The 14,644-nt window shown below is 42.5% G+C and overlaps 1 protein-coding gene across 4 annotated transcripts in view; it reads right to left on the bottom strand.

The window, feature by feature from the left end:
• RPUSD3 (RNA pseudouridine synthase D3) overlaps positions 1–14,644 on the bottom strand; it is a 166,849-nt gene that overhangs the window by 28,804 nt on the left and 123,401 nt on the right. For all 4 annotated transcript variants that reach the window (XM_069643363.1, XM_069643361.1, XM_069643364.1 and 1 more), the window contains exon 9: positions 5,883–6,022. In XM_069643363.1, the coding sequence (XP_069499464.1) occupies positions 5,883–6,022 (140 nt within the window). The remainder of the gene's footprint in view (positions 1–5,882; positions 6,023–14,644) is intronic.

The raw sequence follows: 14,644 nt of genomic DNA, 5'->3' as shown, positions 1-14,644 counted from the left end.
CTGAACACATATACTTTTAGCCTTTGAATGCCTTACCATCATTTTTATAAGCACTGAGAAAAGCTTGTCCCTGAAATGCTACTATTAACAGCCAGTCTCAGCTGTGACAATGGTTCCAGACATGTGTTTTTCCAGAAGACTAAACACAGGCGGGATTCAAATCCATAACTGTTTTCCAAGGAGAGAATAGCGCTTGTGCTCACACATCATTAATCACAGTGGCAAAAAACAACTTAGCTAATCGAACTAAATTGGACCAAAGCAAGTAAGAAATATGATATTAATGTATTAACCCCACACTGTAGAATATGGAAGCTTAATGCAGTATTATTAAAACTATAATCTTGCATTAGATAAAGTGTGCATGCTGAGAGCTTAAAGACACTGCTCAAGGCAACTTGCTTGAATTACAATTTACTACGCACATACATTGCCCATCACTCTCAAATCAAATTCTTACTCATGCAGTAAGAATCACATGGGATTTTGTTCATAGTTGATGCTACAGTTAGAAGTCCTGGACAATAGCCAAATTGTTCCAAAAATCTCCACATATTTTACAAAGATTGACCCCTGCCAGGTGTAAAGTTAGAGGCGTTTAATCCAGAGGGAACTTTCTATTATAAAGCCAAATGGACACTTGCAACTGTAAGGAATGCATGGCATCAACAGTAAGACAGGCACAAGTGAACACTGTTAAAGGGTGTTTATTGCACTTCAAAAAGGGTTTGAAAAACGCCTAATCTAAACCTAAATCTATAGATGGGAGCAGGCTACGAGCTCAAATAATAATAAGGCCATTGTAGTTGTGTGTTGTCAAAATAAAAGGGACTATACTAATACACCTATTGCCAGTCCTTACCTCTAAATACAAATAGCGGGGGAAATAATGTTACGAAAAAGAACATGTGTTCAAGAAATCATATGTCAGGATTTTCAAGCCGTAGCTTCCCTTCCCACGTTTTATCATAGGACAAGGTGGCATACTGGAGCTTAGCACAGTCTCTGGCTTCTCTAGCACGAGGGTGCAGTTCAAAACTTCAACATCATGGCCTTCTGTGCCAAAGTCTCTTTGCCATTCAAAGTCTGTTCTTTAAGAGGGCATGATGCAACAAATAAATGATCAAGTTCCTTTCCTTTTGTATTTCACATATACAAAATTTTCTTAGGTGATTTACTATCCACCTCGGATCCCCCTCCGCCGGGCTAAGATCCACTTGAAACAATTTTCTTAGGATTTTCACGTATCTAATGTCTCGGGTGATTCACTGTTCACCCCGGATCCACCTCCGCCGGGATCAGATCCACTTTGACATCAAATCTTCAATCAGTCTCCATCTGCCGGGTACGGACCAATAACACACACTTGCTTTAACCCAAAGCTTTCAAATGATCTCACTCTGCCGGGCTCGGACCAACTTTATCTACTTTGCCATAAACTTTCTTTATCAACATTGAAGACTTTCGACTGTGCGCAGGATTTTGCTTGACCCGTCGCAGCACCACTTCAATTCACAATCCTTTGCCACTCTTTCACTTTTGTTAACTCTAAGCTGGTTACCTTACAGAGACCTTCGATTGAGCACACACACGGTGCCAGACCACTCTGTCAAAGGCATTGTATCTTGGTTTCAAAGTTCAATCAATCATCTGCCGTTCAACTTCACTTGCGTTGGTTATCACATGAGTTTCAAACAATGTTCGTTTCAGCGCTTCCCATACAATGTTGCCGCCTGCAACCATGGCTTCAACACAGACCGGTCCTGTATCGGTCTCCCCAAATCACCGGATGTGTTGACTTCATTGATGCTTCTTTGTTGTTGGATCCAAGGACAGTACCACAGCCACTGGCGATTCTCCCCACCTTGATTATCTACGTGTGAGAGCCCCTGGTACCCCCGACAAACAATTCAGGATTCTTCAGCTGGGTTTTCTGGTCTTACATTTTCTATTCTCAAGGTTTCATTAAAGTAACGGTGCCTTGTCGAAAGGGTCAAGGGAACTTCCCTCCTTGCAATCCCCTTCTGTTTCGCAATCATCTTCTCTTGTTAAACTGCTGTTTCTTCGTGTGCTTTGCCTCGCTCAGAGTGTGCTCTCGTGCTCTGCCTTTTATCCGTGTGGGGAAGGGTAATGGAAGTCAGGTGTGTGTGATAATCAGTAATTGTCTGACCTTGCCTGACCATTGTATTGGGACATGTCAGGTATCCAACTCGGGTGTTTGTCCGTTTTCTCTCATAGAGGGCTGTCTGGGAGAAAGGGTTTGTGTTGTAAAAGGGGCTGGGGGTTTGGGTTTCTAAATATCCCACCTGATGGGATGGGGTAAAGGTGTTACAGGGAAGGGGATACGGCGTCTCACCATCTGGTGTCCCACTCCCACAAGACCCCTCATCCAGGTGATTCTCCTGCACTGGTCCACCCCCAGGAACTGGATCCAAAAGCGATGGCCGTGTCCTGGCAACCTGGACGACAGATCCCTGGGGACTAGTGGGTGAAAAACCTTCTGGTTTCTGTAAGGGAGCATGGTATCAAAGTAAGACAGACAAGTGACCACAGTTCAAGGGTGTTTATTTAAATTTAAGAAGGGTGTGATAAACGCCTACCTAATCCTAAATTTACAGATGGGAGCAAGCTACGACCATCAAATAATAATAACGCGGTCCTAGTGGAGTCTTGTCAAAATAAAAGGGCCTATACTAAAACACCTACTGCCAATCCTTACTGCTAAATACAAATAGTGTGGGATAATGTTCATGAAAAATAAAAAGTGTTCACAAAATGATAAATCAGGATGTTCAGGCCGTTGGCCTCCCTTCGCCACGTTTTCAGCACAGGACAAGGTGGTTCACTCGAGCATAGCACACTCTCGGGCTTCTTCGGCACGAGTACACAGTTCCATTACCAACATCAGGGCCTTCCATGCCCAAGTTGCTTAAGTTATCAAAGTCTCTTGATTCAGAGGGCCTGATGTAAAAAAATGAAAAGTTCCTTTACAAATAGTCAAGTCAGGTGAGTCACTCTGGATCCCCATCAGCTGGGCTCAGATCCTTTTTATACCACAACCTTTTTAGTTTGGATCCCCCTCTTCTGTGCTCAGATCCTCTTCTGCAATACTTATAGAATATCTTTTCTCATATGACTTCCGGTTCACCGCGGATCACCCTGGGCCGGGGCTACAGCCCTTTTACACAATTAGTCTCCCCCAGCCAGGTTCCGACAAATGCAGTTTGTATCAGCTATCGAAGACTTTCGAATGCGCACAGGGTTTAGCTTGACCCGTTGCAGGACCACTTCAATTTCAAAATTCACATTTTTACACTCTCAGTTGGATACCTAATAGAGACTTTCGAATGAGCACCCACATGGTGCCGGACCACTCTGCATATGTCATTTATCTTGGTTTCAAAAGTTCAGTCACTCCTTGGATATTCAATTATATTTGCGTCGCTCATCACATATGCCTCACACTCTGTTCTTTACAGATTTCTTCATACAATGTTGCTGCTTGCAACCTTGGTTCTAACACAGACCGGTCTGCTATCAGTCTCCCCGACTCACTGGCTGTGCAGACTTTACTGGTGCTGCTTTGTTGTAGGCGCCAAAGACAGTACCATGGCGGCAATCGCTCCACCCCACCTATGGATATCGATTCGGGCGAGCCCTGGGTACCTTCGACACACATGCACCTTTCTTCAGCTTTAATTACAGGTCTTATCTTTCTTATTCGCGAGGGCTCTTGAAAGTTGCGGTTTTCCTCCGAATAGTCCCAGGGCAATTCCCTCCTTGCAACCCTTTCTGGTCTTGCCGTCTTTCTCCTCGTATTAAACTGCCATCTCGGCACTGCTGCTTCCTCGTGTGTTTTGCCTTGCTCAGAGTGTGCTTTTTTGCTCCACCTTTTATCCGCGTGGGGAAGTGTAATGGAAACCAGGTGTGTGAAATTATCAGTAATTGCCTGACACTTGCGTTGGGACATGTCAGGTATACGGTTTGGGTGTCAGTCCGTTTTCTCTCACAGTGAGTTGTCCGTGAGAAAGTGTTTGTGTCGGGAAAGGGGCCTGGGGTTGAATTCCTAAGTATCCTACCTGGTAGGATGGGGTTAAGGTGTTACAGGGAAGGGGCTATTGTGTCTCACCGTTCGGTGTCCCACTCCCACTCCCCGACGACCCCCCCGATCCAAGCAATCCTCCCACACTGGCCCACCCCCAGGAACTGGATCCAAAAGCGATGGCCATGTCCTGGCCACCTAGATGACAAATATCCGGGGACTAGCAGGTGAGACAAATTCTGGTTCCTCACATTTCTCACAGAACACACAGGCACAGGCACAGACTGGGGTTGCTTGTGGTTTAATGCAGAAGGAAGTGTGACCTAGCAGTACTGGTTGGACAGCCCATTTTAGAATGCAACCAAGCATGGTTTGCATATGGTGTTTCCGCTTTGTAATAACATGGTCGGCTGAAAAATGAGGGTCTGGAGGGTTGCCCAAAGCATTGCCAGAGGTTATGATTAATTCAAAAGCTTCTAGCCATCACATTGTGCTAAAAAATTGTAGTACAATTTTAATGCAATAAATAAATAAAACAAATGTGTTCGTTGATGGAGACCTAGAAGCACACTATATATGTGATTAAACAAGAGAATGTGACCATTTGATAACAAGAAGAGAAGAAAGGCCTTTAAACCCAACAAATAAACAGAGTTGAGCTTCAACATGAATGAATATGTAAGCAATACATGCTAGATGTAAATTACATACATATTTTTAATAAAATACAAAACCCCATACTGTGTGGCTCTTGATTGAAAATGACCCGTATGTATTCAATTCATTCATGTTGTTTTAGATTTGTAATGCTAAAAGTGTTTAATACAGATATAGGTATTCACCATAAATGCACTTTGTTACTTTTACATTGTCTTACCTTTACTTCTTGTCGTTCACTTCTTCTAACATTCCCTTTATCATTACTTTGTCATTCTAACCCATATTCTTCCCATATCCGACCCTTGAGCACAAACCTAACCATACAGCTAATTGATACCATATCCATTGCCACCATGACAATGTGAAGATTCAGACAATTTAAATACAAGAAGTAAAAGTTTGAAGAAGTGTAGACGTAGTTTTCTAAAAGAGAGCATACCATTTAATAAACCAATGAAAATAATGAATGCTTGTCATTAAATAGGAAAAGAAATGCCTGATAAATAAACACTATTATCTATCTATCTATCTATCTATCTATCTATCTATCTATCTATCTATCTATCTATCTATGATGTAAAGAGCTCACAAAATAACTGTTGTGGCAAGTCAATTAATCTAAGGTACCGAGGTAAGGCCCTCATGCCCAACGCCAAAATATAGCATAAACAGACCATGTAAAAGTGTAAAAAAAAGAAACGCCTGGCATTTTTGCCACAAAGCTCAAGAGTACTTCCCTACTGATTAAGACATTTTGCAAGATAGAATGTGAGATTGGAAATGGGAGGTGCAGTAGCGGCAGAATAACCAGAAAGTAATAACAGAGATGCACAGACAGGGGCAGGCAATAAGACGAGGCAGGGCAGCAGAGGAGGTACAGACATATACAAATAATCCACAAACAAAACAAAGTACAGGATAACTCATTCCATTCCTGATGCAAAAACTGGGGTGTAATGTATTTATCAACCTTCTGCTATCGAAGGTCAGCTATCTGGGAAGCTTCACTTGGAATGTAGTTTAGCTTATTTTATAATGATCATGAATGACATGACTTTTAAAGCAATCACTAGTCCTTACCACAGAAACTAACACTAAAACCATTTATAATACAAACTGATAAAAGGTCAAGTTAATATTTACATTTCAGATACTGATGCAGTGCATTAGGGTCATTTACCTGGGTGCGAGGCAGGGCATCCTCTGGAGGCAAGAATATTGGCTGTCCCAAGACCTTGCCAACTCGAGCAGAGTAAACATGGTCACCGAGAATAGGGGCAAGCTTCAACGTGGCATGCACCTGAAGCTGACTCTGAAAGGCTGAAATAATCATTCTTATATTAGTCAATTCTAGATACCAAATAACAAAGGCATAAGGATCGTATAGTTAGCTTATAAACCTCTGGACATCAGTTTAATCAGGTCATGGCTTTCAATTGAACCACATAAAATATCACAGGTCAGAAGGAACTTCCAAAAAAGCCCACCTTTACTGACTTTTACGTACACACACATACACATCCACTCCCTCAAATGTCCTGACCATTCTCATATCTGATTCCACTGCCAACCATTACGGTCCACCACTTAAACACATCACCTGCAGCAACCAGCTGCTGGGGAGGTTGATGCTATGTTCAATTTCCGCAGGAAGCTTTTTGCCAACACATTTTTCCTGCTGCCACGCAGCTGTCCCCCTTTTTCAAGACCTAATCCATTGACCTACAAAGCGGGGAGACACTGCTGCAAACCCCACTCACCCGTCCTCCCCATCTTCCACAACATCCTAGTGTGCTGGAGAGATCCCACTGCACTCCTCACCCATCCACTCACCCGAGATGCCACAACTTGCTCTCCTACTCTCGCCATCAGGCGCTCGTAATTCTCCTCACTTGGCCTGTGGCCACCCAACTCCATGCTGACGCCATTACTACCACTGAGTTACACCCAACATGCTGAATAGCATACACTCCCCATTAGGGAAAGTGTTTTGTTCTGAATGTGAAAAAGCAAGGGTGTTCCACAAGGGACACACCTTGTAGATGGTCGACTGCGATCCTGTTGGAGCTTACCAAGTCCACTGACTGAATTCTATGTTGACAGTACAAGAACTAAACTGGACTTGTTTTCTGGCCCAATTCTTTGTACATCCACCTCTTATTTTGTTACTTAGTTCACTATGTCTCCAATGTGTGACAAACATTTCTAACACTACACTGACAGATGAAGAGGGACCTGCAATCACATACACCGCTTCTTCATAGTTCCTCACTTCCTCCTTCTCTGTATGCTTCTGATCACTTGTAAAGTGCTCTAGAGCTAGGTTTGCACTGTGCAAGGAAAATATCACTTACCTCTAACAGTATTTTGCTTTTATCCATTTTCTATCCCCCGGGAATGCATACGATGCCATCCAGTGGTTGGCCGGAATGTTACACTTTCTTTACTAGATTTTGAAATAGGCGTGGAGATGGACCTATGAGTAACTACACTAGATTAGGACACCCATGTCCATCTCATAACAAGACAACCCATCTTCAGATTCAGTTTTTATAGATCTTGTGTATGATTTATTTCAAAGAGCTAAGGTTACTACTGTTAGAAACCTGAAGGTGTCTCACCCGCTAGACCCCAGGGATCTGTCATCTAGGTGACCAGGACACAGCCATTGATTTTGGATCCAGTTCCTGGGGGGTGGACCAGTACGGGAGGATCACCTGGATGAGGGGTCTTCGGGGAGTGGAAGTGGGACACCGGATGAGCAAGACGCGGTATCCCCTTCCCTGTAACACCTTGAGCAGTAGAACGGATGTGTCCCAATACAATGGTCAGGCAGGGTCAGGCAATTACTGATCATTACACACGCCTGACTTCCATCCCACTTCCCCACACGTATAAAGGGCGGAGCACGGAAGCACACTCTGAGCAAGACAAAGCACACGAGGAAGCAGCAGGTCCAAGATGGCAAATTAATACAAGGCGAAAGACGGCAAGACTGAAGAGGACTGCAAGGAGGGAAGTGCCCTTAACCTTTTCACCGAAAGACTGTAACTTTCATTAGTCTTCGAGAATATGAAACATAAGACCTGGAATCAAAGCTGAAGAACCTTGCATTGTGTGTCAGAGGGACCCAGGGCTCTCATGCGTTGATATTCAAGGAAGGGGGAATCGTTTGCCACTGTGGTACTGTCCATGGCTCCTACAACAAAGCAGCACCAGTGAAGTCAGCACAGCCGGTGAGTTGAGGAGACTGATACCAGACCGGTCTGTGTGGAAACTAAGGTTGCAAGCTGCAACATTCTATAAAGAAAATTGAAGAGAACAGTGTATGAAGCGTATGTGGCAAGACAACCAAATAGGATTAAAATAGCCGATGAGTGACTGAACTTTGAAGCTAAGATACAATACTGTAGACAGAGTGGTCCGGCACCACATTGGTGCTCATTCGAAAGTCTCTGTTCGGTATCTAACCGAAAGGTGACAAATGTTAAAAGGAAAGGAATTGTGAAATCAAAGTGGTCCTGCAACGGGTCAAGCTAAACCCTGTGCACATTCGAAAGTCTTCGAAACTTGATGTAAATTGAAATTGGTCCGAGCCTGGCTGAGGGAGATTAAGAGGGAGACTAACTGTGTTAAAAAGGGAAATAAAGATTCTCAGCCTTTAGACAGCTACTGGTGCCCAATATTTGTTACAGTATTTATAGAAAACTCAAAATCAAAAAATTCTTCTTTTTTGGAAAAACCAAATTGGCAGCTCTAATTCAAAATACAGTTTCCCTTAGGCTGTCCAAGGGTTAAAAATGTGAAAAAACAAAACCAATACTGTATTTATTGAAATGGCGCCTTTTAATTTAGCACACATATAGTACGTCACTGCAATATATGTCTTGCAGTTATGCATATAGTTTGTCACTGTAATGAATGTCTTACAGTTTGTCTATATGCTTTGTTTGTGTCCTTTTCTCCTTGCTTTGTTTGAGTCTCTTTTCTCTTACTTTGTTTGTGTCCTCATTTTGTTTGTGTCCTCTTTGTTTGTGTCCTCATTTTGTTTGTGTCCTCGACATGTGTTTCCTCGTCTACTGTTCTGACGGTTCTTCAGGAGGATCTTTGTGTATACTTGCTCTGCAAGTTCCTTATTTCTGATTTGTTTTGATGCTTTCTTGTTTTGGATTATTTCTTTGTCAATTTATTTATTATTTGTTCCTCTATGGGTGGTTTGTTAATTTGATACACTTGTGGTTGATTTGCTGATGATAGTCAGTTGGAAATCACTGAGATGACTGTTCTATTTTGTCTGTGTAAATATTTGTCTTGTTGCTTTTTTGCGAAATTTCAAATGTTTTGTTCCTCTTTAGTATGTTCCTCCGTTTGGGTCCAATTGATTTCTGATATATCCTGCAGTAGTTTCACTGTGGCCGCCGTGATTCCCCGATGTGCGATGGTTCGCCTTCGTTTTTCCTTTGTGTTAAAAAGGTATCTGAGCCCGGCTGAAGGGAATTCGGGGTGAACCGTAAGTTACTCGAAAAAGAATATCCTATGAACATTGGGTTAAAGGGATCGGAGCTCAGATGAGGCGGATACAAGGAGACAAACATTGTGCTAAAGGTATCTGAGCCCAACTAAGGGGGATCCGGGGTGAATAGTCAATCACCTGAAGTGAATACTTGTGAAAATCTAAAGAGGAAAAGAACTTGTCATTTATTTGGTTGCTTCAGGCCCTTTGAGTGAAGAGACTTTGAGAAGCAAAGAGACTTGCATTACAGAAGGTCCTGATGCTAATGATTGAACTGTATCCTCATGCTAAAGAAGCCAGAGACTGTGCTGCGCTCGAGTGAACCGCCTTGTCCCATGCTAAAAACGTGGGGAAGGGAGGCCAACAGCCTGAACAGCCTGACATATAATTTTGTAAACACTTCTGTCTTTTTCGTAACACTATTTCCCCCACTTCTTATATTTAGAGGTAAGGATTGGCAATAGGTGTATTAGTATAGGCCCTTTTAATTTGACAAGACACCACTAGGACGTTATTATTATTTGATGGTCGTAGCTTGCTCCCATCTGTAGATTTAGGATAAGACAGGTGTTTTTCAACTTTTTGAAGTTCAATAAACACCCTTGAACTCTGGCCACTTGTGTCTGTCTTACTGTTGATACTATGCCTTCCTTACACTACCTATAAAAAGGTAAAGCCTTTAAACATTGGGAATGGCAACAATCCAAATGAGCTATATCCCTAACACAAAGTCCTTCACACTAAAAATAAAAATTTAATATAACTATCACCCCTACATCCAGAGGTTGACGGGCCAGTAACGGGAGAACCTGGCAAGGGCTCAGGGCAGTAACCGGTTTTGTATGCTCACAGACAAGGGGGTGGAGGGGATTGCTATTCGCACCCTGGGGCACCAACCCTGGTGCAAATAGTTACTTTTTTTTTGGACAGGAGATTGGCGCTGTGCATAAAACAAAGACCTCCATGTGAGGAGGATGTGAGTGGTGGGGCTCGGGCTGGTGGCCGAGGAGCTGCAAAGAACAAGGCTGCACCTGAGGAAAGGGTGCGTGTGGCCGGTACAAAGCTGGAGGTCACTAGCAGTTTCAGCCAGCATTTCGAGACCCCTGAATACCTGATGGGCCTTCCTTGGATGTAAATTCACATTTTGTACTCATTTAATGTGTTCTAGTTCAATTCAAACTTTTCACATATACTATCATATACAACTACATTTACAATTTATCTAAAAACATTTAATGATTTTCATTATCGCACAATATACTAAATTTTAAACTTTACACACATTTCCGTGCTAAAATGTCACCAAATGTCCACATTATTACATTTAAAATTACATGCTTATCATTAAACAACCTGCCATTAGCCCCCCACCACTGGAACCTGTGGCGGTAGAGTCCATCAGAAGAGCATACAGAAAATGGTAAATTAGGGATTTATTTGTTATTTATATAGTGCCTTAATCCAAGGCGCTTTACATAGCAAATTTATAATAAAACAGTACAAAATTAAGAAAAATGAAATTGACACTAAATGCACAGAATCCGCCCTGAGAGGTCAGATCTAATGTCAATGCTTTGCGGAATAAAGAGTAAGAGGAGATAGAGCGTATAGAAAGAGGAAGAAGATTCCAGTGCAGGCGAGTAAGGTGTGCAAGTGTTCGAAAATGTGATTGTGCACAGGGTGGAGCTGGAACTGTCAGTCTAAACTGAGCATTAGAATGAAGAGAACGAGAAGGAGTATAAAATGAAACCAGTGATGAAAGATATCAGGAGTAAGGTCATAGAGAGATTTGAAAATCAAACAAAGAAAATAAAATTTAAGCAGTGCGTGAAAAGGAAGCCAGCCTACGGTATGGAGAGTGGATGAAGTTGATTCACGTGAAGTCAAACTAAAGAGTACCCGAATAGCAGCATTAAAAACAGATTTTAAAGGAACAAATCGAGATGAAGGGAGACCAAAGACTGAAGTAGAGCAATAAAAAAAGATGTGAAAAGATTAGGGAAGATATGAGTAATTTAGTTGCATCAAAAGTTAGAAAGGAACACATTTTTTAATGTTAAATAGATGATAGCGGCAGGCTCGAGAGGAAATGGAGGTATGATGTTAAAATGATAAAACAGAGATAAAATAGAGTCCGAGATTGCGTGGCAGTAGATACAAAGAAATGTTAAGAAGGAGGAAATAAAACAAAGGGGGGAGGACGAATAGGAGAAAGGATAGTAAGGAAAAAAGAGTAATTCTGTTTTTGTAGTATTATGTGTAAAGTAATGGGCGGACAGCCATGATTTAATGTCCGTTAAACATGAAGAAACCAGTGTGAATATCCGAGGAGAAAGAAGAGAAAGACAGAAAAAGCTGGGTGTCATCAGCATAGGAATGGTGAGATAGACCAAAAGAAGAAAATACTTTGGCAAGAGGAGAAGTGTAAAGAGAAAAACGGAAAGCCCTAAAACCGACCCTTGTGGGACACTGTGAGCTAGACAATAGGAATCACCGCAAGAGACAGAGAACGTCAGTTGTGATAGTTAAGATTTAAACCAAGAAAGAACCGAACCAGAGAAACCAAAAGAAGATAGAGAAGTTAGCAAAAGTTGGTGATCGACACTATCAAAAGCAGCAGAAAGATCTAATAAAATGAGATTAGAAGAGTGTTTAGGGTACCGATTTGTGAGTAGAGAGTTTAGAACTGAAAGAAGAACAGTTCCAGTCGAGTGCATAGGTCGGAAAACGAGGAAGAATAGAATTATTAGAGACAAATGAAGGGACTTGAAGACAGACAAGCCGTTGAAGTAATTTAGATAAATAGGGAAGAAGAGAAATAGGACGAAAGTTAGAGACAAGAGAAGGATCAGCCGAATGTTTCTTCAGAATAGGAATGATAGAGGCATGTTTAAAGGAAGAATGAAAAGTTGAGGTTGAAAGACAAACATTAAATAAGTGAGGTACAAGTGTAGAGAGAGGTAGACTTTAGAGATAAGAGCCAATGGAATAGGATCCGTGGGTGCAGCAGTAGGGTGGGCACGAGCCATCAAAAGAGAGATATCTGTATCTGTGATGGTAGAAAAGTGAGCAATAGAAGCAGTCGGAGGAGAGGTAGGTAGAAAGAATAGACTAGGAGAAGAGGATACAGAAGAGTCAATAGCAAGTCGAAGAGACGTCATATTGGAAGAGAAAAAGGAGGCAATATCAGAGGCAGATAGCGATGAATTAAGCAAAGGATCCGGAGTTGGAGGAGAAAGAAGACGAGAGAGGGTTTGAAAAAGACGTTGTGGATGAGTTGACTGAGCATGAAGAACATCTGAGAAATAAGAGCGCTTAGCAGCTAGAAAACAGTCATCATACAAGATGTGGTATGAGTAGGATTTAAAGTAATCATCCTGTTTGTGACAAAGCCATTGCCTTTCCAGCCAGCACAACGCACGCCGCATTGACTGGAGGTGAGTGGTAAACCATGGAAGGAAGGTTTACGGGATGGAATGAAAGGAGAGGCAGGATATAGAGTGTCGAGGGATGAAGAAGTGAAGTGAAGAGAGTAGAAGCTGCATCATCAGCAGTTAAAGTCGAGAAATTAACATTAGTACTTGAACAAAACAGATAGTCTTATCCGGACGGTTAGGAGGTGTTACCAATGTAGATCTCAGGAGGCTGAGCAGTCTGACCTGTAGCAGACTCGGATACGAAATTTCGAAATGTAGATCAATAGTCCTGTGGTTTGCAGCTGGCTGGGAAGGAGGCTGCATATTGTGTCCCTGCCCTCGCACTTAGTCATGAAGGAAAGGCATTCATGGAAGCTGGGAGCCAAGGACTTCCCCCATGTCTTAGCCACAATGTACCTGGCGCTGACAGTGGCCATGCCTGCCAGCTGTCTTTCAGTCTTAGAGCCCGAGTCCATAGCTGCGAGCAGCCACAATTCCGGGGAGAATTTCCACTTGGCCCCCAGCATGGCCACCATTGCTGCCTCAACCTCAATCCAGAAGGTTCTCACTCGAAGGCAAGACCAGGCGACGTGGAAAAAGTCTGCAGTATCTTGAGTACATCTATTCCATAGCGGTAGCCTTTCCGGATAAAATCTGTGCAGCCGTGCTGAAGAATAATATACCTCATGGACAAACTTGTAATGGACCAGGCGGAGGAGGATTTTGTTTGTCAAAAAATCCCTTTCCATTGGGCATCTGATAAAACCTTTCCCAGCGCTGTGTCCCACCTGGTTCTGGACCTACTGATCGTCAAGGGCCTGCATAGCCTTATGTCTTTGTATAATGCAGATATCAGTGCTTTTGCACCGGGGGATGTTGTGATGTGCTGTAACATAGAGGGGCTTGCGGGGGGGGTGCGGGTAATTAGGCCAGAGAGTCTTAAGTACTTCACGGAAACGACAGTACAGAAACATAGTCACTGTGCTAGCACATTTTTTTAAACTACTGCGCCTTTATAATTTGATGAGTGCAACTTATTTTATATATTATTTTTATTTTATTTTAAAATCACTATAATCATTTCACCAGTGCTAAGATTCTCTCACATCCACAACATATATAATTCACATTACAGCACAACCACACCAGACTATTTATTTATTTTATTTATTTCCATTTATAAAGCGCACAAACTGCCCTCGGGCCTTGAGGCGCTGTTACAGCATTTTCACTTGGCAGCAGGTTAACATAGTTACAATACGTAGTTACAGGTTCAGTGGTTAGGTACATGCGCTGCTCTTGTTCCAAGGTTAGAGGGGAGACAGCGGAGCAGGTGCGGTTTACTTGAATAGTTTGGTTTTCAGTGCCTTTCTGAAAGCCATGAGGGAAGTTTCTGTTCTGAGTTCAAGTGGAAGTGAGTTCCAGGATTTTGGTGCTAGTACCTCAAAACTGGAGCCACCGGCTTTAGTTCTATTAAAGGTAGGAATAGTGAGCTGGTATGAGTATATGTCATGTTTAGGGCTGAGTGTTTGGACTTGGTGTATTTGTTCCACTAGATAAGTGGGTGCTGATTGGGATAGGCATCTGTGGGTTATTTTAAGTGTCTTGAACAGTATGCGCCCTCTGATGGGGAGCCAGTGGGCATCTTTTCTTGCCTGAGAGATGTGCTCTCTCTTAGGAATGCTAAGAGCTGCTCTAAGTGCATTGTTTTGAGCGATTTGTAATCTGTTGATGTTTTTGGCGGATGTGCCGAGTAGGAGGACATTACAATAGTCTAGTTTAGCACCTATAGTTGCTCTGGCAATGTTGAGACAATTTTTGGTTGAGAGGTAGGGTTTTACTGCATTGATAATTTTGGTTGCGAGTGCTGCTGAGGAGGAGATATAGCTGACTTGATATCCATAGATAGGGTTTAGTCCAGGGAGACTCCAAGAGTTTTTACAGCAGTCGAGACTGTGACTACAGTGTTCTCTATTTTGAAACTGCAATAGTTCTTGTCTAGTTTTTTTAGGG

This window comes from Ambystoma mexicanum, chromosome 2p (assembly GCF_040938575.1).
Source record: "Ambystoma mexicanum isolate Mex_15411 chromosome 2p, UKY_AmexF1_1, whole genome shotgun sequence".
Lineage (NCBI taxonomy): Eukaryota > Metazoa > Chordata > Amphibia > Caudata > Ambystomatidae > Ambystoma > Ambystoma mexicanum.
The sequence above is the reverse complement of the archived record's forward strand: the minus strand, read 5'-3'. Positions and strand labels throughout refer to the sequence as shown.